The 25,077-nt window shown below is 36.8% G+C and overlaps 1 protein-coding gene across 1 annotated transcript in view; it reads right to left on the bottom strand.

The window, feature by feature from the left end:
• Window positions 1-22,002, bottom strand: part of ANXA5 (annexin A5) — a 29,082-nt gene extending 7,080 nt beyond the window's left edge. The window contains exons 1-9 of the mRNA XM_075200322.1: window positions 21,870-22,002; window positions 20,948-20,982; window positions 11,324-11,408; window positions 8,999-9,093; window positions 6,159-6,272; window positions 4,602-4,692; window positions 2,658-2,737; window positions 854-910; window positions 653-746 (exon numbers count right to left, since the gene is read on the bottom strand). Coding sequence (XP_075056423.1) covers window positions 653-746; window positions 854-910; window positions 2,658-2,737; window positions 4,602-4,692; window positions 6,159-6,272; window positions 8,999-9,093; window positions 11,324-11,408; window positions 20,948-20,956 — 625 coding nt within the window. The 5' untranslated portion in view covers window positions 20,957-20,982; window positions 21,870-22,002. The remainder of the gene's footprint in view (window positions 1-652; window positions 747-853; window positions 911-2,657; window positions 2,738-4,601; window positions 4,693-6,158; window positions 6,273-8,998; window positions 9,094-11,323; window positions 11,409-20,947; window positions 20,983-21,869) is intronic.
• Between the last annotated feature and the right edge of the window lie 3,075 nt (window positions 22,003-25,077).

The following is a 25,077-nucleotide window of genomic DNA, read 5'->3' as shown; positions in this document are numbered from 1 at the left end:
ACTCAGCCGAGAGAATTCTTTCCATATCTCACTGCTGAGGTTTGTGGGACATGTGATTCACTGGGAAATAACGCTTGCCTGAAATGACTCAATCTTGTCAAATGCATTTATAGAATATCGCTATGATGACTAACTGTGCTTTTTCCATTACAAAAATAACTGGGGAAGATTTGGACAAAAATCCAAGAGAAAACGCATAGGATTTGCTCATGTTCAGTATATTACGTGAAGACAAATAGAAGCGCATCTCTCTGCATAGGTTTATTCATCACTAAAGCCTGTAGACAAACAACCTTTAGCACCTAAGCCCTGTCTCATACACAGACCACAAGTCACAGGCCTGATGCACATAATGCCAAGTCCAGCCCTAATCATAAGGATTTTTAAATATCATCCAGAGTCTATAAAACAGTTAACCAATGTTGGAATGATAATGGAAACAAATATATAACTTTAAGCTTTACGAAGACATACATATTTAAACACCATAGTTAGACAAACCATACAAAACAGATTGCCATCAAAAATAATTGTTAGCATAATGTTCCTTACACTTTTATGTACATGTCATACTGAATAACACTATTCATGTACTGGGTTATACCAATTTTTAAGAATGATATAACAACTTGTTTTAATCAAATATATTTACCTTTCCTTAGATGGGCATTGCTGCGGGTTCCCAAAAGAGTAATAAACTTCTCTTCATCAGTGCCCCACTTCAGCTCCCCAGCTTTAAATAAATCCTGGTAGAATGAAAGGAAATTCATAAAGCTATACATCTTCACAAGGGAGAAGTGACAGGCCCTTAATCCAGATAATACAGAAGAGCATGGAATAGGAACACACTGACCTGAGCATCCTGGTCCACTACAGAGTCATTCACTTTAGAGTCCGGGTCCCTGTTAGCCTGAAAGCAGCAGAACATATTTGTAACTGGGCAATAAACAACCCCTAATGTTGTTACAAAAATACTATAAGCTTCGCTTCCCTGAAATGCTGTACATGTCACACATTACATTTATTTACAGTTAACTTGGTTATTTTTCATCCATTTCCTGAAACAACTAAATAAAAATGTCTTCATGTGAAAGCATACCAAATTGTAGGTACAGAATGAAATTAAAAGGACTTGAGATTCAATCCATTTTAGGCTCTTAAAACGTAGGTAAGTTTAAGGGTGTTAGCACTTCAAGTACTAAAAGGTGATTTTAAAGAGTTATGCCTTTAATAAACTACTATACTGAAAATCTTCATCTGGCCTAATATGCAATCAGTTTCTGCATAGCTGGCTATTGCAGGCAACACCATTCACATTACTTTTTATGTAAAGTAGTTTTTTTGTTGGGGGGGGGGGGAAATAACCCAGACATCTTTCAGCAGATCCACTTCTGTATTTATCAGTTTGAGTTGCTCAATCAATTTATAGGCTCATAGCAGATCCTTGAAAGGGTTGGGCTATCCTAAAAGGAGCAAACACACAGAACGATCCCCCAGCACAGGGGGGAGTGCTGGCATTGGATTGCTATTTGGAGGCTTTTGGGGTACCTCTTGGTAAGTTAGCTCTCAATTTAAAAACACATATGTATAGCCCAAAAATAGGGACTCATTGTTTAAAGTTAGGACCACCCTATTAGCAAAAGCGCCGTGGAGTGGCGGGTGGCTTTAATATACATTTGCAAATATGTACAAGCAAGACTTTTGCATTTTTATTTACAGTAGAAATGGCAGGTCTTTTGCTGGCTATAGCAGTGTGCTGGGGGATCTCTCTGTGTGTTTATTCCTTAGCAGATAAAATTATGTCGTTTGTTTTCTCTGTCACTATCACAATCATATATACATTGGTGCAGCTTGAAGGTTTGGCACCATTGAATCCTATGCTTCAGAAATATCGGGAAATCTTCTCATCTTCCTCCGTGTTCTAGAAAGGACCCCATCGTACATGCATCATCTCCTGCTTAGTTCCACTTTTATGCCAACAGATATTATTTTGAAGGCGGACTTAATTAGCCAACATGGAAATGTGTACAAATACTGTTGTAGGGGGAAAATTGGTTAAATTTGGGAGTTGTGCTACACTACATATAGAAGACCATCAGGACAAAGGGTTTAACTATTTAATCACCAAAAATCTGACTACATCTGCCAAGATGGCTGAAACTATTTACAAACACTGCATATAAAACACTTTGGGCTTATTGATATATAATTCAGCTTTTCATGGAAACCTGACCAATAGGTGGCAAAAGTATACACAGATATTATATATAGAAAACACCAAATTTAATATACAGGACTAGACATTTTCTCAGATAAGGAATATAATATTCCGTTACCTTTTGCCTCAAGTCATTATTTTAGTCTACATATGGAGTTTATGAACGTTGCATGCTGGAACACTGATAAACACTGTACTAAATGTCATTTTCAAATTGCTGTATGTGTTTTTTCTTCATTTAAGTTGATATTTTGGTCATTTTAAACATTTTCCTCATTTTACACAAATTTGTGTGTTTAAAAATTGACCAGAAAAAAAACCAAAACAAACATACGTGTGCGATTGTTTTATGTATTTCAGTTAAATATTCTATTTATAATTTGAAAATATTTCAGTATTAAAAATAAATCTATAAAAAAAAAAAAAAAAAAAGGTTTACCTGGACAAGGACAACCAACATCCTCTGGAAGTATCCAGATGTATCTCCAGTGATGTCATCTTCCAGTTCAGATCCATATTCTACAGCAAAATACAGTGTAGGATGAACTTGCCTATTAAACTACCACTACATAGTGAACATTCGAATAGCAAAAAATAAGGCTACAAAAGTGTATTCTGGTTATATAGAAAAGAATAACTGCACATACGGTACATTTACAGAATATCCTTGGTCTGGTTATAATAAAGCAAGAAGATCTACATTTTCCCCCATTAGAAAATAGGATTACAGTCTAATAGAATGAATAAGAACTAATAGAAGATTATTCTCCATAGTGTCTAGTATGTCCTTGCGACTTGTTATGCACAGCCTACCCTAGTAGGCAATACTCAGTTACAGAGCTAATGCATAGAAGCCAATCTGTCAGGAATTCCAAGGGAATTATTAATACATATGAATTATAAAATATTTTAGTAACATAGTAACATAGTTGATGAGGTTGAAAAAAAAAAAGACACCAGTCCATCAAGTTCAACCTATTTTGGATCTCCTGCGATCCTGCACTTATATTTGAAATTAATCCAGAGTAAGCAACCGCCAATCTGTTTCAATTTTGAAAATCCCCCCAGACTCAATATTGCAATCCAATTTTTACCCTATATCCACTATCCTTTATTTTAAATTAACGGTCGTATCCCTGGATACACCTTTCCGCTAAAAATTTGTCTAACCCTTTCTTAAACATATCTATTGAATCTGCCATCACAACCTTCCCTGGCAATGAATTCCATATCTTGACTGCCCTTACTGTAAAGAACCCCTTCCTTTGCTGGTTGTGAAATTTCCTCTCCTCTAACCTTAGGGGATGACCACGTGTCCTGTGTATGGTCCTTGGGGTAAAAAGTTCCCATGAAAGCTCTCCGTATTGACCCCTAATGTATTTGTACATAGTAATCATATCCCCCCTTAGACGCCTCTTTTCTAAAGTAAACATGCCTAAACTGGCTAACCTTTCCTCATAACTTAATGACTCCATACCCTTTATCAATTTTGTTGCCCTTCTCTGAACCCTTTCTAGCTCCAAATTATCTTTTTTATAGAGTGGTGCACAGTTCAGAGTTCTTATGAAGAAAGCAATGATATAGGAATAGTGTGTATGTTTTTTATGCATCAGTGCGTCAGTGCATTCTAATGCATAATCAATACAAGTACTGTATGTAGCAAAGAACAGGGTTCTTGGCAGCCCAAGATACAGACAATTCAAAACCCATTGCATGGAAGACATGCAGTGTTTATGGCGAGTCCTCTAGTTCTAGACAAGCAAGATCCATTTCTTTTTAGGAATAAATCATTCCTCTTTTAGTGGTTCAACCACAGCTGGGACCATGAGAGCAGAAAGTATTTGGGCATACATAAAACTGACCGCATACAATCAGATTCAGTTGGCCAATTTTTAAATTTTTGCCAAAATCTGTGGTCAACAAATCAATCGCTCCAAATGATCAAAATCAAATCAGATTTGATCTTGGAAAGCAAAAAGCCAATCAGGCAATTCTCTCCATCGGCATGTGTTGTGCCTAAGGCCAACCAGAAAACTAGATACCATTTTCACTTTTAGATCTAGCCACACACCAGTAGGGCCAAATGGTAGGCAATCAAGCCAAATCACCAGATCTATTTGTATAGATAGGCCATTTTATCCTGTTTTGCCAGTTATTGCTAAAAAAAAAAAAAAACAAAAACAAAAAACCACAAAAACACACACACTTTCCAAATGCTTGATGTGCACTAGAGATTTGTAATTTGATTTTTTTAAGATATATGTTTGTTAGTACATATTTAGCATCATTTACAAACAAGTTATCTTTCATAAACAACGTGTCACAAACCATGGAATCATTTTGCTTTGTAGTTATGGAGCACAACAACACTGCAGTTATGTACCTTCTTTGTAGACCTTTTTGATGTGGTTGATCTCAGCTGTAGTCCTAGAAGCAATAATTTCAATGAGCACATGCTCACTAGTGCCAGCTCCCTGGAAAACATGAAGACAAACAGTGTATACAAAACACCGGAATCTTACTAAGAACAGAATCTTTACTTGAGATAAGCAGCTTCCTCCTTGAATGATACAAATTGTTTTAGGGGGGGGAAACCCATCATATATCACAGACAATTCTATTAGATTAAGTATGAAAACAAGCCTGCAACACACCACAATCCTTATCTATAAAGGAACTCTTCTGTACACATACAACTCACTTAAGTAGAGCCAATAGGGAAATGTCCAGCAACCACATGGCATTATGATGCAAATTTTCCTTCCTTCAATAAATGTAAGAAAGAATCTTCCTTTGTATAGTTTTGAAGTAATTTTTTTTTTTTTTTTTTTTTTTTAAATGCAGAGAACACGAATGGTGTTCAATAAAATATACTCCCAGCTCATGAAATACAAGAGAAGTGTAATATAATCTTATGTCCATTTGGTGGTGTAAGAAAACAAATTAGTTATTATATTATCCAGAAACATGTCATGCAGTCCAAAATTATTTTATAAAATGTAACATCTTGTTTCATTAGGAATTCTATTTTAAGCTGGTTATGCACATGGTGATTTTGTTGACCAATGTGGTCAAATTATTTTAATAAGGACTGTTGAAATATCAGATTAACCAATGTCCATAACAGGACCAGTCATTGACCTAACACTTATTGACCTGAGCACAGCCAGATATATCCAAAGTGTGGCCAAATTAGACTGGTCATGTATAGATCCTATGTTCCACTTCCAACTAACCGTTTTGATTCTATCCTTCAACTAGTTCTCTAAGCACGTGCATACATTTCCCTTAGACCTTGTACGCTCATTATTTATCAGACTTGAAAAACCTGTAGTTTGTACCCAGCCTAAATCAACTGCACTGCCAAGATTCAGTTTGAAACTTACCTCCTTGTGAAAATTAATCCTTTGTTTCCTGTAGCTCTTTTATATGTGTTTTAGGGTTTGTGGGAAAGTCACAGCTACTGATTTCCTCAATGTAATGTCAAACTACATTTTTCAGTTTCGAAAGAAACATCAACTTTAGGAAAATTGATTAAAAACACACTACAAAAGGTTTTTAAACTTTCTAAACCCAGACTCAGGCTTTGTCGGATTCAAACTCAGGACCATTGGTTAGGTTTAAAAAAGGAATTATATTTGCATTTCTTTACAGTAGGGTTCACAGGACAAGCATATTATTATATTACAATATAAACTAAATTCACTGGCTAGGAGCCCAATCATATGGATGTGCCCCTTTTGCTTACTTTATCATATCATTTTCCACCATGCATAATTTTTGCACCAGAAATGTGAATTAAAACTCTATTGTTTGAAAAATGTATTATTTTAGTCATTTATTAAATAAGTAGAAAAATATACTAGTTGAGTAATGCCAACAATATTTGGGCTCTCAGATGAATTCACTTTCTCTATGATCTAGACAACAAATTACTTACCTTGAGAGCATGTTTTAGTTCACATGCATCATACAAGCCTGCAGGGGTCATCAGCGCCACAATCACCTTCTCAAGTTTACCGGTGAGCTCTGATTTCAGATCATCAACAAGATCCTATTCCCAAAACAAAGTTAAAGTTTTTTGCATAAATTATTTAGCCTTGAGAAATAAAGTGCAACGATTGTACCAGTGGGGCTGAAGTGCAGGGAGCTCTCCACTTTGAATTTACAGGGCTAGTTTAACGTATAAGGAGTACATTATTTTGAGAACATATCTAAATAATATATATATATATATATATCTAAATAATATATATATATATATATATCTAAATAATATATATATATATATATATATATATATATATATATATATCTAAATAATATAAATATATATATCTAAATAATATAAATATATATATCTAAATAATATAAATATATATATCTAAATAATATAAATATATATATATATATATATATATATATATATATATATATATATATATATATATATATATATATATATATATATATATATATATATATATATATATATATATATATAAACCTAGCGGCTCCTAGGGCTCATCCAATTGATAATAGTGAAGTCAGTTAACTTCCATCATCCCCCCTTCCCCCCGTGGGAGGGGTAGTAAAGGCTAAATTTACCAGTTGAGGGCTCAAACTCTTGATCGTGTGGGTATTTATTTACCAGAGCCTGTGTTTGGTCATAGACAATTGTATGTCGCATTTTCACGAGTACGGAGAAGCAGTGATGTGAAAGTGCAGGTTATGAATACTGCCCTTCAAGGAAGACTGATTGAGCACAGCGATAAGGTGTTTAGCAGAAACGTTGTGTATCGAGAGGTTTTAGAACAGTAAGACGATGGAGATTAAGGATGTGGCGATGAAGATGAAGGATGAGGTGATGGAGAAGAATGATGAGGTGGTGACATGTGGACAAAACCACGTTAAAAAAGGGCGCTTACGTCGGGAAGTAACGCTCTTCCCCTGAGGAGGCCTGGTCTAGCCCCAAATGCATGACAAGAACCTTTTTAACACCTTAAGTAGCTTGGTTTGACTAGAATGCATGAGTATCATGCACGGGTAAACTTGTTTATGATAAGCCTCTAGTGCACTATTCACATATAACCACCACACCAGTATTATGATTAATGCAGTCACTAATTTACTTCTATCACCAAATACATCAGGAGTGCAAATTTGAAAAATACATTTACTACAGAGCATTAAGTACAGCATATTTCAGGTACTTAATATTACACATTGGGGCACAGAAGAGTGTTCAATAAGCATTTTATATCACAATCATTAGGCATAACAAAAAGCCTCAAAATCGCCTACAATAAGTTTAAAAAAATATTGATAACTTCACAAGGGTTCCTGTGGAATTAGTGATGTGATGTTGAATACTTTCATGTCAAAAAAAGACAAAAGTATTATAGGAGTGATACCTTTATTGACTAACCAAAATAAATTTGTATATTTGCTAGCTTTCAGAGCACAGAGGTCCCTTCATCAGGCAAGTTTACAAATGAATGACTGAGAAAAGGTCACAACATTTAAGAGATGTTATATCAAGCAATTTTTACAGGGGAGGGCCGGGAAGGGGGGGGGGTGATATATCATTAAGATAAGTTAGAGTAATAAAACGACACCCCCATGGGTAAACTCTTCTCTGGACCAGGACACAGTATGACAGATTTAAAAGTCTTAATACTGAAAGATTTTTTTATTAATGACAGGGAGAGAAAAATCTGGAAATTCAAGCTGATCAGAACATTCTAGTCATTGACTCAAGGACTCAACCTAACACCAAGATTTATGACCCACTACATAGACACACTTCACACCCTACAGCTGACTGACTCCAGATCTCTGAACTCCTAGGACTTTCACTCTTCCATCCATAACAAAAACCTCCATTTTATTACTCTAGCTTATCTTAATGATATATTCCGCCCCCTGTACAAATTCCTTGATATAACATCTCTTAAATGTTGTGCCCTTTTCTCAGTCATTCATTTGTAAACTTGCCTGATGAAGGGGCCTCTGTGCTCTGAAAGCTAGCAAATATAAAAATTTCTTTTGGTTAGTCAATAAAGGTATCACTCCTATAATACTTTTGTCTTTTATGACACAAAAGTATTCAACATCACATAGATTTTTCTGGCTGACACAGTACTTCAAAAAACAAAAAATATTTTTTTTTGCTACACATTTTGTGGATTAGGTGATAGCACACATAACTGAATGTGAGCTGGCAAAATTACCAATAAGACAGTTTCTACTGCCCCATGACAGCTCACAGGCGCCTTTGAATCAAACATCAAGATTTACCACCCAATCAAGACTCACAAGCAATTATTTTTTTTTACCACAAATTATTTGTGCTGAATAGCTAAATTGGGCATCAAAATTAATATATGGCCAGTTGTAAAAAATCCAGTGCTAGGTTACAATAGAAAAAAAATGTAGCATGACTTAAAGGCATAATTATGACATAAAAGGTTGTTGGCAGAGTACATGAGGGTGTGCCCCCATGATGGTTTTTTGTTATTGTTTTTTTACACTTTAAAAGTACAGGCTGACCAGGTGTAAAAAAAAACAAAAAAACACAAAATTAAAAGCGGGAGTTGCCCAGACGTGCAGTTAGCATGCTAAACCACCAAGTTCAGAATGCTCTCCTGGGGAAGCTAGGAGGAAATATAAAAATAAATAAACGCACAAACTGTCCACACACACACACAAATATTCAGTACAGATAAGTATTATCTCATCATTTGAATAGTTTATTTTATTATTTCTTATCGAACTTACCCTGCCAAATAAGGTCTTAAATGCAACACTAATTTGCTGACGCTGAGCGTTGCTTCTTGATGTAAGAATCTTCATAATAGGGTCTTCATCAGTACCTGGGAATTAATGTTATGAGACAGAACACAGTAGATCAGGGGTAGTCAATAAGATGACCTAAAACCAATGGTGGAGAGCCCAATATATTTTAAAGGCATTACATTTTTTATATTTTATTTTACCTATAAAATTAAACAAAGTTATTGGTTTTAATTAATATTTCACCAGCAGTGAGTAACGCCTAATAGCAGCCACCAGCAATAGTAATGGCCAGTAACAAGTGTCCAGTAATAAAGGTGGTAACATTGACACCAACACTTCCATCTTCTCATCCAATAAACTGCCTCTTGCAATTCCCCAGCAACACACACACACACACACACTACCACTCTAGAGCTGTAAAATGGTTATTGGTGAAGGTAACCATTGATAAAATAGGGAAGGGGGATGGTTTTTGTTTTTTCACCATCTTCTTTATTTTATTTGGCCTAGTAAATTCAGGTCAGTGGCTATTTTTCTTTTTATTATTATTTTTTTTTAAATAAAATAGCAATTTATTTGCTTGTAATATTTGGTGGAGGTACCCACTTCCTATAAAGTAGCAATATATTAAACCATCTTTGGACAAAGTGCTTAATATTGTTACCAATTCAACCATACTTCTGCATATGCATTTCTATTTTCTTTTAAACACTCCCAGGCTCAGATTAAAAATTTTGGCACACTTAATTCACCATTTCTTTTTCCTCCCTATGATACCTCTTTTTGGTACCAATTCTTGCACATCCAATATTTATTGAATCAGTCAATGTAAATCATTCAACCCCACTACCACAAGTTTATAAATCTGTACATTATTCCTGTAGGAAAAAAAAAAAAAAAAAAGAAAAAAAGACAACAAATCTTCTAAAACAAGCAGTATTGCCTTTATATTCCTGATGGTGTTAAGTCTGAGCCTGTATGGCCTATTCAAAGTTCCAGTACACTCATACCTCCCAAAATGTACACAGGCAAAAGTGGAACACAATAAGACTGGCCCTCCCATTCCGTGCCAGCCACACCCCTATTTCACACAAAGGGGGGGGGTATTTAATTGTCAGCGAGTTGTTGTTTTTTGACCGTGTTAAGCCATTTGAACGCTGTTTATCATTTTCGAGTGGGTTATCTTTACCCGCAATTCAATTCCATTTTTAACGCTACGGTTTTTTTTCATCAAACGGTCCTCTCGCGCTCCAGTAGAAGGTCTATTGAAAGTATAGGGTGTGCGAAAGGCAGCCGCACTAAAATCTATTCAATTGTTTTTTTACAGCGGCGGGTAAAACAGGCAAATATGCTGTTTTATCTCGCACCTCCTTGGGGTGTGTTAAAAATAAAAAACCTCTGAAAAGTATTTGAAATCATGGAAAAATGTGGAAAAAAAAAAAGTTAAAAACTTATGTTTATCACTAATGCCTAACTTGTGCAAGATGATTTTCTTGTGAAAAAATAATGAAATAAAAAAATAAAATCACTATTATTTATGTATGTTGTTGGTACAAATATGAATATAGTAATGTGTTTTGACATGGTATAGATGATTATATTGTAAAAAATATGCTAAAGAAAGTACTGTAATGTAGATATTATGTGTAATGCAATCGAATGTATGGAAATGTATGCAAAACCTTTTTGTGTTATACATGACCGTGTTAAAACTCCCCTTCACTCCCCTAAAATTTCGCAAACACAATTTTTAAAGCGCGGGGCAGTGTTCCCTCTTTTCCATTTGAATTGCATGAGCTTTCCCGCTGCGCTAACTCAAAACTGTCGCTATGGCCGTCAAAAACCCGCAGGAGATTTTTTTTAATTTTTTTTAAACACTGTGGTGGGAAAAAAAACAAAAAAACAATCCCTCGCTAACCAATTGAATACCCCCCAAAACGTACCCTAATCCAACCAACCTGCCTCATCTGTCCAATAGGCCCCACCCCTTACAGGGTCCAGTTGGGAGGTATGCACTCAATTTAAATAAACAGGCTGCTGTGAGGTTCAGATCGTAAAATGGTGTGTAATGTTGCATGAATTTGACCTAAAACAAAATGTAATCTTCACCTTCATTGCAACAGTAAAGAGCATATGATTCAACAAATAGAAAAAAAAAAAAAAAAAAAAAGAAAAAAAAAAAAATAGTACACAAACATTTAGTGCACATCAAAAGAGCAAGAATGTTAGAGAATAAACTACGCTTTAACTAGAACTTATTTTAAGTGCAACTAAAATAAAGAGCTTCTGCAGTATGGAAACACATACCCAAACCCTTCATTGCTTTACGGAGCGCTTCTGCATCATCATTGGCTTTAAATGCAGGGAAGTCCTTTATGGTTCCTCTTGTAGACTAAAAGGGAAACCAGAAAATGTCAGTATTTGGCTGAAAGAGTTCAACTAGCTTTAGTGACTTACCATTGAATAGGAGTATGTGTTTATTACCCACATTGCTTGTCATGGCCATTTCTATAGGAACGGCTTCTTTAACATATTATAACCAATGAAATCAGTTCTTAATAGTAGACTAACCCATGTGGGCAAAAAAAAAAAAAAAAGCCCTGAAAAATGTAGACTAATATCTTACACAATTGAAATATTCATATAAAAATGCCATGCAAGAATTATTTAATCACCCCTTTGAAATAAATTAGTAACATTGGGCCTGGATATGTGGCAAGGCCACATAATCCTTTGGTGGCAGAAGTGCAAATGGTGGCAGGTTGTTCTTGGTTTCCTCATCTAAGCCCTCGATTTCGCTCCGATTGCCTATCGGCATGAATCTCACACAAAAAAAAAAAAAACTAAGCCTAAAATTTTTACTTTACCTACCATCTAATACCATCGGATTAACACAAAATCTTTACACACAGATCCAAGTGAAACATTTTACCATCAAAAGCATCACCACCACTCAAGCAGTATCTCCGTTACATGGAAAAATTAAACGATTGGTATCAACAAAGCAGATGGCAGCAATATTACTTTGCAAAATCATTTTCATGGGTGGAACTCAAATATGACATTTATAAAGATGAAAGGAAAGTAGGCAAACTACCCGAGCTCCTAATAGCCGATAATGGTGTATCTCAGTGATAGTAAACAAGAATTACAGGGTACATTTAATGGAAAAAACTTAAACCACAGAAATAAGCAGCAATTTAGGCCACTTTGTGTTGTCAATAGCTCATGTAAATATTTATCACAAAAACAAGAAAATAACTTCAACATCAAAATGTGTGAAGTGAATAGCGAGAGGTCATCAAAGGACAGCTTTTAATTAACCACATAGTAATGTAGGCAATTTATAGATACCTTTTTACCACGACAGTCATGGGAGAATTTTTTTTTTTTAAACTATGAGGAAGGGATGGATCTCTGAGAAGATATAGATATACACACACACACACACACACAGTGTGTGAAGGCTCAACATAATGGAAATTTTAAAAAGAAGCATATGGCATACTATACTACCCAACAATTAATTTTCACTGGACAGGTTATTGCACTCAAGTTATAACCACTCCAATAAAGTTTCCAGTTTATTAATATAGTCCATAACCAGAATATTCATATATATTAAATGGTAGTAATTTACAAGTTAAATCATTCAGCTACATGTAAGGAAAGGTGAAAGATACACATACAGATGTGGTCATTAACGACAATGTAGACATTACATTTGATCTCACTATAAAAGTTGCAACCAAGTCAGATTTCCACTGAAATATGGAGGTTAAATTTTAGTATGCATGGAGCTGCAAATAGTATTGTTTACATGTTCCAGATTACATTTAGGGGTATATTTACTAAACTGCGGTTTGAAAAAGTGGAGATGTTGCCTATAGCAACCAATCAGGTTCTAGCTGTCATTTTGTAGAATGTACTAAACAAACAACTAGAATCTGATTGGTTGCTATAAGCAACATCTCCACTTTTTCAAACCGCAGTTTAGTAAATATACCCCTTGGTATATTTTAGAGTTTTTTGATTTTTTTTTTTTTAAACATGACTAGAAGAACTGATTCAGATTCCTATGCATTCTATGCATTCACAAGGCTGCACTATATAAATAGTTGCTACTTGTTCCCAATTTCCAGTTGAGGTCACGCAATTTGAAGATTTGTCCCTGCAAATAATTTGATTATTATGAACAGCTGTGAATACAAGTTTGCTTATTTTATATACAGGATGCAAATATTACTGTCCTCCTATTACTACCATGTTGAGTGAACAGCTCATGATGGGGAGGTGTAATTCAACTCCCTTACATGCACCTGCCCAGCAGAAAAGAGTCCCTGGAAATCATGTTAAAATGTTAGTAACCATACCATAAAGATCATCTGTATTAAGGTATTTCCTGCATTACCCTGGCAGAGTAGGGAATAGGTCTCCAGATAATAAGTGTGATCAGAAATATACTATGTAATGATGGAGGATGAATTAACTCCACATTATGTCATAAGTTCCTAAGCATAGCACAAAATTTGAAGCATAATTTTAATATAGTTTATAAGTACCAAAAAGGTGTACAAATATGAAGTTATTTATATAGAACCTACATATTATGAACTGCTTTACAGAGAATACCTAATAATTCACTTTATGTGCATAATGTGTTAATGCTGCTGTCATTTGTTAGACAAACTTCTTACAATATTAATTCCCACCAATTACCATACAATGTGGTAACCAAAACCAGCGTTTGCAGAAAGGACACAGTAAGCACCTCACTATAGAAAAGGTGATGATTGGACCCTGAAAGGCAAATGTTTGCTCTGTGCATATGCATGACAATTTAGAAACCTCTGCTCTAAATAAAGCATAAATTCTCAATTTGGCCTGGAAAGGACTATTCTTTGATTTACTAATAATTGTTTTTAATTTCAATATACATTTTTTTCATACTGAAAAAAAAAAAAAAAAAAACCCACAGGATTTGTAATTTCTTGTTCAGCTACCAGAAGTCGAGGCTTAGACCATCAGGAAGTTTTTGGTTGCGCGACACTTCCTGCATCATTGTGCAACATTGCCATTTTCAAAACTGTCATTACAGCTCTTTAGAATTCCATAAAGGCTGCGCCTCCAAAGTAAAGATGGTAGTACATACGGTAGTGAACCATGAAATAGAAGTTATTTATATTACTAATGTACAATGCAAAGCACACCAAACACAGTGACCTAGTTTCCTTGCATGCGTTAATAATGTATGTTACAGGCCAATAAATCTAGGTCTGTGCAGTGCTTGTGTCAAATGAGAACCTGGGCTGCATGTATTCAAATCAGTGATGAGAGACCCATTTTGGTGACCAAATTGGGCTATGAAATATGCTGGTCTCATAACTAGTTCATCATGCAGCAACATTCTGGGGACCAGTATAGTATAAATATCTCCATGTGGAGGCCAGTCAAAATTCATCCTTCACTTCACAGATCAGTAGTTCATAAAACCACATGTGGCATAGAGCTGCCAACATCTCTCCTCAGTGTATAAGACTGGTGGCCATTTTCTTGTAGTGCACATGTATAAGTAATGATCTGTGGAGTGGAGAGCAGCAGCCATATTGTTGTGGTACAGAACGTTTTGTGCTAGATAAGTCATTGAAAATAATTGTTACATTTTATATGCAGAGAGGTCAGTATAGTATCGTTTCGTGAATATCTGTTAATGGAGAATAGCAGAATAGCTTCCCCTCATCCCAGACACATTTAAGGCACAACTGCACATCAGAGCAATTTCAGATTAAAAGAGTTTCAACGAGCAATACAATATGCAATTATGCAAATGACTCAAACTTGGTGGTGGTTATTGAGAGCATAGCAAGGTACATACAGTGTATAGGGTTAATATTACAGATCCCATTGCATTTTTTTATTATTTTTTTTTACACAATTTTGCCAATATTCATAGACTGTTCAGGGCTTTATCTTTAAAATAAATATTATTGAAAAATCCATTTTAAAACTCACCAGTACAAGTTATTTTGCATAGGAAGTCTGATTTTTTTATATAACCATATCACGTGAACAGCTCATGACGGGGAGGTGTACTAGGACTTGCTTACATGCACCTACCCAGTGGCAATGGATCTCTGGTGATGATGATTTAAAATGTTGGCAACTATACTATGCACATCTGTATTAAGGCATCTCCTGTATTATGCTGGTGCTTTAAGATGTAACCGAGAGGAGGGAATAGGTCTTCAGCTAGTAAATTATTAGTCATACATTTAACATGCAACAATGGAGGATGAATTAACTCCACTTTAAGCCCTACGTTCCCAAGTACAACACAAAAATTTTAATATTGGCAAGTACAATTGTACTACAGTTCATGCAGCTTTCTTAGTAAAGCTTAAATTAAATAAATGCCAGAACAGTGTTGTTATTGTTAATAGGCAAACTCATGAACAATATGGTAAATCACTTGTTTACCTTTGGAACAAATCATCTCTGCTATATGAATACTCCTGTTGGTTTTTGTGAGAACAGCTCTACAAAATAGTTATATATTTTTTCATTACAATGAAAAGGTTCAAATCTACACTAAACCACAGCAACCAATCACCAATTAGCTTTTTATCTTGTTGTGCTAGTTAGACAGTAGGAGATCTCTCATTGGCTGCTATGGTTTTAGCGCAGATTTGCAACTTTGGGAAATGTTAGAAGAACCTCAGTGTCTCTTAAAACCATGCAGCACTTAATATACAAATATAAACCACAGATGTTAAACCAATAGCAACATGCGGAACATTATTCGCTGGCATATTTTCATTTAGAAGTCACTTACTAATGAAATATACCAATACAAAAATTAAAACATTTTTTATGAGCAATGCTAAAGGTTTTTGGCAAAGTAATATGTTTAAAGATTAAACTCAAAACTACATTTTAAATAGAACCCTGCCCACCCACGGCTTCGCTGCAGTCCCCTGTTCTCTCCCACTTACTGAATATTGTAAGTGAACAATACGCTGCCAGACTGACAGGAGAGACTGGGTCAGCAGGAGCAACGAGAGTACAGCAAATAGCGCTTGACAGCTCTCACTACTGATCAGACCGTATTGCAAAAAATGTACACAAATTAACCTTGAAATTATAAAGTAAATAGTGAGACGCGCTGTTACTGGCCTAATCATAAATACATTTAATAAAACTGTTTATACAGAATAAAATGCAAAAATCTAACTATATCAAATAATGTTTCAGTAATTTATTTCGTGGTGGGGCTTGTGAAAAGTGGACGGACTGTGCTGGAGAATGGGTGCGATTGTCTTCTATCCCAGGAATGTATGGGTGACTACCGAGCTTCAGGGATTCCTCCCAGACTCCCAGGAGCGTAGGCCACCCTCATTCTTGTAAAGTGGGCAGAGCCTTGATTACACATCTCACGTCACGAGGCCCCATCTCCACTGAGCGATTTGAGACGTCTCGCCCCTAGCACCTGCACCTCCCTCTCCCTGGGAAGTCCAAAAAGTAGGATAGTATCCATTAAAGGCAACCTGGTTGAGGATTGCTTTATATATATATTATACATAAGTGTAACAGTCAAAATGCATTTCTTAGAAAAACCATGTAATTCCTCCCCCACTTTCCTACCCCTACCCATGGGAAAGCCTGTGAGCTAAAGAGCTGTCTATGCAGATTGCTTCATTTGCCAGCACTAGTACCGCAGCTGATCTGTGAAGTATCTAAGAACCAAGAAATATAATGCAGTCTGAGGTTCAAATCGAAAGTGGAGCAGTTCCCCAACCTGGAAACAGGTTCTTTCATTTTGAGGGATTTGTTATTAACAGGATAGCTTACTATTTGGATAATTTTATAATAATTTGGTGTGGGTTTAATACTAAACATCAGCAGGATGACAAGTAAACTTAATTAAAAATTATGAAGAAAAAAAATCTGTGGGGAAAAAAATTCTGTGCACAATAAGAGGTCTATTATTAAGAGAAGCCCTATTTCCCAATCTATAAAAGGGTTACTGCCGGCGGCCAGTGGAAAAAGTTTCTATTCGCAAAAGTTTTTTTAATGGGGAAATTCAAATAAAAAGGCCAGAGGTGGTAGATGTACTACCACAGTCATCTTACTGCTAAAACCACACATGCAGGAGTATTTGTAATTCTTATCTGACCAGTGGATTGCTCTGCTGCCAGTCCTGTGTGAATAGGGCCTATGGACCCCCTCCCATGCCACATGCGCAGCCCAATAGTAATGTTCCGCTGTCTATAATCTTGCATTGTATCAATTAAGTTCATTCAATTCTGTCAAAAGAACTTATGCTTGCATTCCAGCTGTTTTGACAGAAACACACACACACCCCTCAGAAGACCTACGAACAAATATGAACCCAAAACACAGCAAGATAATAAATGTACAGACTATAAAACAAGCAATCACAATGATATTTATGCTATACAGCAGTGAATTTAGGTACCAGACACATACCTATGAAAATCTAGTGTGAATTAAAATGAGCTCTATATTATCCACATAAGAGCCACCTTATGCAAAAAACAAACAAAAACCAAAGCCTTGGAAGAGGTTCACCAATTAACTGTCAATTTCACCCCAAAAAGCTAGGCGTTCACATTCTTACACTCAGTACACACATGCAATGCTTCAAGCAGTCCAACATTTAGAAAAAGTAATGTTTACACTGGACAAAGCCTGTGTGTGCAGACAGGAAACGGTGAGCAAATATTACAAATCCTTATAAATGACCCTGGAAAGAGTCAAGAAAAATCTTGTGTGAGTTAAAGAATATCCCCACCCTAACGCTTAATCTAGTATTGGATGGAGTTCACAATGTTAACATCTAACCCTGTGTTTATCTCAGACGTACTGTTCCCACATTACACTCATTTCCCAAACTGGTCTCCTGTACCATGGTCCAAATTCAGGTAGTGGCACGGTCAATGTCCCTTGCCTCCCTTCTGCACCTCCAAGAGAAGACGGATACTTTCAGTAGGAAGAAGGGTGGTGGAATGCATTGACTACTGCCTTAGCAGCCTAGTAGAGAACAGGAAAAAAAAAAAAAAAAAAGTCTCCCAAATATTTGCCTCATTCCGAAAAATATCATGTTTTGCTGGCGAAATTTAGCTTCAAGTGTTCCCAACCCTACTTACTCCAAATCACAGAACAATGGATTGACTATTGCCATCCTGGCACTATTAATAGACTATAAAAGTCTGCAAGACACAAATTTAGCGATCCATTTATGATTAATGTGATAAGCATATGACAAAAAAAAAATATATATATTATTGTAATCAATTCAAAGCAAATGAGACAGCAAAGTCAGTCAGATTTGGAGTGGAGATTTGGACTGGGGGAGGGGGGGGGGGGGGGGGGGGTCACGAAACAAATATTGACCATAATACATGCATATGCAATTTACATTATGCATTTGCAAATAAAAGTAAAACAGAAACACTCACAAAAAAAACAGTTATAAATAATAATTCAACAAGGGTTTATTCACCGCATGAAACCTAATCAAAGTGCATTGTAGATGCATACAACTGCTAGTGTGGCCATAAGTTACATGAAACACAACTTTGACATTTGTTTATATGTTACCAAATGAGCGAACTCATCAAAAATCAACTAGCACCAACTAGCAGAGCTGAAGTGTCCCATTTCTGAGTAGTGCAATTCACAGACTTACAGCAGGTAAACAATTGGATTAACCTCACCGATAATTCATTTTCTGCTAAGGACTATGTCAGCCACTCTGGGCAGATTGCCTTTACAGTTTAGGTATGGAGGAAAGGGTGAAAAAAAAACAAAAAAAAACAACACCACAGAGATATATATGTATATAGAGGGATACACACACACACACACACACACACACACACACACACACACCCCCTTGTATATAAGGTAAACTCTCCCCTTCCCTGTGTCTAAGTGACTTCCCAAGGTTTCTTCTGAAAAATACACATTACAAGCATTGAGGGGAAACTTGGATGCACTTAAGCAATACACTAGGGAGGACCACACACAAAACACACAAACAGCCAAATATGCTACAAATCAAGAATTTACTTAGAGGCTTATCTGACAATATACGTCTCCCAAACAGAGAATCTGAGGCAGATGATCGTCCAGCTGCTGTACAAAGCTCCACCACAAAAGACTGAACCCTGCTTTTGTGGAGTGAGGCAGGGTAGGTAGCGCCAAATATTGGGGGCAGCACGACAGAAGTCTTGGAGGGAATATGAGGCGAACTGAGACGAAGGTCTGAGGGACAGCGGAGTGGCCAGGAGAGTATGTACCTCAAGACAAGGTCAGATGTATGGGGGAGAAGAGTTAGTAAGGTAAGAATGTGCTGAGTGATTGGATGACAGATATATATGGTCCTTATACTGGTTGATGATTTATGCCTTTGCATACTTTGCAATATAACTCCTTCCACTTCACCCAAGTTATTATCTAACTAAACTGATGTTGCACCCCTCCCTACCTTAGGGGCTTACTTTCGGCTGTTTGGGGCCTCCAGCAGCAGGTACACTTGGTTTAGCTCCATGTGTGCAAATAGCTTGATCCTCCAAGTTTGTACACTGCAACCTAGGACACGCTGTGTACAAATGCACACACCATCAAGGTCCAAGAAAAAGATAGTGGTCTGGTACACTCAGGTAGCCAGACCTACCCTAGGCTTGCAACAAACACTGATGTATCACCAGAACCAGTGCTTGAAGTAGTGGTATATATATATATACCACCACATCTCCGAATGCCTTCATTGTAAAACTATCAAAATCCCAATCACTTACATTTTCCATACCGCCACTTTAAAATTTTAACCACGGACCAGGACAACTAGAGAAGGTAAACTCGAGAAAAAAATAAAATAAAATATAAAAACAACAATGCTCTACCAGGCATACGCGAGACAGGAAGAGACACAAGGGGCTACCTAATATATCATCCAGGTTGTGTTTTTGCAATCTGTCTCTACTTAAATTGGATAGATTTACCTCGAGTTATAGCAGACATAGGGGCATATTCAATTGTCCGCAGTTTCTGCCGCAGAAAAACTATTACCAGTATTACGGTAATAGTAAGCTGGATTTCAGCTCGCAGCTCCCTGAGCCGCGAGCTGAAATCCAGCGAGAAAAGTACCGTAATACCAGTATTTACACGCGCTATTACCGTAATGATGGTAATAGTGCGCCCGCTGCAAGAATTTTGCCTATAACCCAACAATTCAATATGCCCCTCAGAGCCTGAAGGAGAAATTGTAATTACCAATCTGTGATTAAAATAAAAAAAAAAAAAAAACTGTTCTACAACTTTAACTACATTAACTAAAAGCAATTTCTGTGGTTAACAGACATCATTTCTACAGGAAAATAAAAGTGCAATTCCCTATCAGTATTAGTGTAAGTAATCGTACACGGATTAGCAGCTGCAATGTCTCGACACTAGGAGCACTGATAGGGTTACTAATCACAAACATGGAAGCTGGAAGCTAGTTCTCTCTCATATGACCAGTGACATGCCCTACTCAGCTCAGCCTCTTTTTCATTTTTGGGTGGGTTCACTATAGAGAAGGAAAATAACTCCGTTACTAGGACAGAATAAAAACTGCATACCTCAATGCTGTGTGTTGCTCTCCAGAGAAATAACATATACATAAGGATTTATTGTGGGTTTTGATATAAAGTACAAAACAGGAAAAAAAAGGATATAAAAACACAGCCTAAAGTTTGTTTTCAAAACACTAATAATGAGCACTTAGAAAAAGCAGAGTAAAAAGTTAATAATTTTATAATCAGGGGACATACTTGTCAAATAGATGTACAGTACATTGTATGTACATATAAGCCATACAAAAGCACACCTGTTTCAATTACCTATCAAAAAATAGAAGCAACTCACCTTTGCCATTTTGCTACTGCTGTAGTTTCCAAAGGCTGTAAAGTAAGATGAAGGCCAGGTTAGACTTAACACAAAATAAAATATATATACACTAAAATATATATACACCCAGACAATTGTTAAGTCAAGGCCATGGATTGTCACCTAAGTTTTCTGGCACAAAGTCAGTTGTCAGACAATAAGCAATTTTGCAAAGCTGCTGTATAAACAGGATCTTCTCACATGATCCCATAAGACAAGAACATATCCCACCGAATAGCAGAGCGCAGGTAATGCCACCCTACAGGTAGACATTATGCAAATCAAGAAATCCTCCCTAGTATTGTGTTCAAGTGTAACTGGAGAGCTACATTTAATATTCGAGCAATGGCACTCTTTCAGCTCCAGAACTCAGATACCAGACTGTCTGAAATATGCTCACTCTGGCAAAGGAGTATGATCTGTGCTCAGTGCCACTTCCAAGCCCGATATTGACTGTAGATTAGACATATTTTTAGGATACACTTTAATAGAGTGATATGAAGATTAAACAAAAACAACATTTTCTTTCTAAACTTTAAAAATCTGTGAGTTATGAAAAAATGCCCAGAACTCCTAAAACAGTACATATTCCAAATAAAATTATTTTGTAGTATCACATAGATTTTTTTCATAATTACTTTTTCCATTAAACCAAAGTCACACATTTTTTGCTACTAGATTTTTATACACCACAAAATATTGCAGCGAGTGAATTTTACTTGCAACAAAGGATCATAACCAGACAAACGTTTATCCGTTATTAGACTACAAACTTGCTATGTTTTTTCATTCAAATACAGCTCCATCCACAAATAAACGAACTATTAGGAAAAACTGTTTTCCCCCACAAAATTCCACAGTCTGTATATAGGAGGAACACGCTGATACACTGGATATTTACCGGATCCGTTGTTTATCAAACTCTGACAAGCAGAAGATGCTGTTTAACCCGGGCTGCAGAAAGCAATGGAGAAAGAGACAGCTCAGTATGGACGTGAAGTGAGTTCCCTGACACACCCTAGCTCAGTAGTACTGCCCTCCTCCACCTCACTGATCTAATAGAGGATGTTTCCTCCTCTTTTTACTCAAACCGAATTTCCAGCCCTGTTTAACTGTTTCAGTTACTTGGAAGGATTTGTAGATACACTTTATAGTTGTTACTTTTTATAATATTTGTGTGCATCATGTGTTGGCAGGCACAATGTTCATAACAAATCTACCATATTAAAACAGAAAATTAAAACTTCTCAGGAGGTTGCTCTTTGATGTGATTATTTCATTTTGGCATAGGAAGCCTCTTCAAACTTTCCCACCTCCCCATACACATAGCTGCACTGCTAGGCTGCAGGCAGCATCCAAGCATACCAAATCAAAACTAAATTGATTTAACGCTGCATTGTCTGCACTTTGTAAATGACCTCCAATATATGTCAACATTACTTTGATGCAAACAATTGGCTAGTATAATACACTGCTGAAATTTCCACTTGAGAAGTCACCACCTGTGGGTGTTCACTTATGCTCATTTTAAGAGGTGCAAAAATGCTTATTATCATTGATATTTTGTAGTCTCAAATCTTTGTATATTCACAAATCTTTAATATATAGTGTGCATACGCTCAGGTAGGTCATGTTTAGATGTATTTTTATTGTATATATATATATATATATATATATATAATAAAAATATATAGATAGATACATATCCATATATATATATCGGATATATTGCTGATCAGTGAGGTTCAGTACGCTGGGAGCCAGTTTGTAGTACGCAGTTCCCCAGGTGCAGTATTTACTGAAGAGGCTGAAAATACAACACAGCTCTCTGGACTCTGTAAAATTACTTCACCTATCAATATAGAGAACAACTATGTAACATTTGAGCAATATTTCCCTAGAATTATTTTATGGGAAATTATAGTATCAATGTTTACTGACCAGCTATGTGAATGTAGGCTGTAATTAGACGCTAGCTAGATGGTTGCCATGTTCATAAACTCGTTGTTTTCCACAACAGTGCAGTCCCCAAGTGTACACATATATAACTGATAAACATTTGCCAAAAGTCACAAGGGACACAATAAAGTATTTCAAAATATCATATCTATATCCTTCAAATATCTTATCTGTAATGGATACATAACCTGCACAGCTTCATCTCATTGAATCTGTAATAATTGCAAGATATGAAACCTATAGCGTGGACATAATAAATTATAACTATGTTAATACTTTAAATACATTTTGCCATATATAATTAAACACTCCTGCCCAGCATGGGGGTCAGAGACATAACAGGACACTCAGTTTAGGTGTAATAAAGGCCAAGTACAGTTCACAAGATGGAATCCATTAGCAGATGGTAATGTGTGTAAAGAAGGTCCACAGACACTATGGGGTTGATGTTAAAAAATAAAGCTTGAAAAAGCTGTATATAAAAATAGTATATTTAGGCCCAGATTCGGATGAATCTCAAAATGCACCCAACTCTGCAACAACAGTATATTCAACAGCATTACGTCAGATGATGATCAGATACACTTACACCCAATCAAGTTATAAGCACAAGAAAAGGTTTTTTTGTAACATTGACTTGAAAATTACTATTAGGTTTGCTTTAAATAAAGAAAAGTATAATCTTCCATCTTGTGTACTAATAAAAGTAGCAAAAAATCTAAAATACACTCACAAAATCATATAAAATAGGCTATAAAGAAAGGCAGATCAATCAGCATCAGCTAGCTAGTACAGTCATCATACTCAGTGTGTATTTGTACCAGCCCTCAGGCACCTGCAAGTCATCCAGCTACTGACAGGTGTATCATTGTCTTCACTCACACAAATAACAGTTACCTTCTCTTCAAAGCACAGTCGGACATTTGAATAACTTCTATTCGGGAGACTAGTGGACAATATGGTGAGATTTCTGCCCAACACCTTTAGGGCCTGATTGATAAAGGAATTTAAATGCTGATATGTGCGTATTTTGTGTAAACTCACACTATACATGCCCAGAAACGAACTATACACCAGTGAACACAAGAACATCCAATTCAACTTCAAGTGATAAGGACACTGCTGATGGCCTTGATCAGGCCCTAAAGGTGTTGGGCAGAAATCTCACCATATTGTCCACTCGGTCACCCAACTCCGCTGCCTGAGTGTCACCCTTGACTCCTCTCTCTCTTTTGCCTCCCACATTCATTCCCTTACCCAAGCCTCTTGCTTCCAACTACGCAACATCGCCCACATCCATCCCTTTCTCTCTTAGGATGCCACCAAAACTATCATCCACGCACTCTTCATCTCCCGCCTGGATTATTGCAACCTCCGCCTCACTGGCCTCCCCCACTCCCATTTCTCCCCCCTTCGCTCTATACTCAATGCGGCCGCAAGACTCATCTTCCTCTCACGCCGCTCCTCCTCTGCCTCCCCTCTCTGAATCGTCTTACAGTGGCTTCTCTTCCCCTACAGGATCTTTTTCAAACTCCTTACCACCACCTACAAGGCTCTCTCCCACTCTACTGCCCCCTATATCTCTAACCTCCTCTCCATTCACACTCCTGCCCGCTCCTTGCGCTCGGCCAATGATCGCTGCCTCTCCTCCACTCTTATCAACTCTTCCCACTCCAGAATCCAACACTTTTCCTGTTCAGCCCCCCTTCACTGGAATGACCTCCCTCGTTCCATTCGTCTCTCTCCTTCTCTGTGCTCCTTCAAATGTGCACTGAAAACTCACCACTTCCTCAAAGCCTACCAACCATCCACATAACCCCTCATCTCCTCCACTCGCTCTCTCTTCTCTCCCCCTTGCCTCATCTGGCTCCCCTTGTGCCTGTTCTGTATACCCTCCCTTAGGATGTAAGCTCACATGAGCAGGGTCCTCTTCCCTCCTGTCTCCTTACCTGTTCTTCTGCTCCGTCTTTACTGCATTAGCCTGCCTGGAGTTTCTGAAGTATTGGTATTTTTGTTTATTGTTCTGCCCTTTTTCACCCTGTATAGTCTACTGTTTGTACTGTGTATGGCGCTGCGGAAATCTTGTGGCGCCTAACAAATAAATAATAATAATAATGGCCTAAGATTTCATGGGAGGAAAGGAGCATATG

Source organism: Mixophyes fleayi, chromosome 1, assembly GCF_038048845.1.
Source record: "Mixophyes fleayi isolate aMixFle1 chromosome 1, aMixFle1.hap1, whole genome shotgun sequence".
Lineage (NCBI taxonomy): Eukaryota > Metazoa > Chordata > Amphibia > Anura > Limnodynastidae > Mixophyes > Mixophyes fleayi.
Note: the sequence above shows the minus strand (reverse complement) of the source record. Positions and strands in the feature narration are given on the sequence as shown.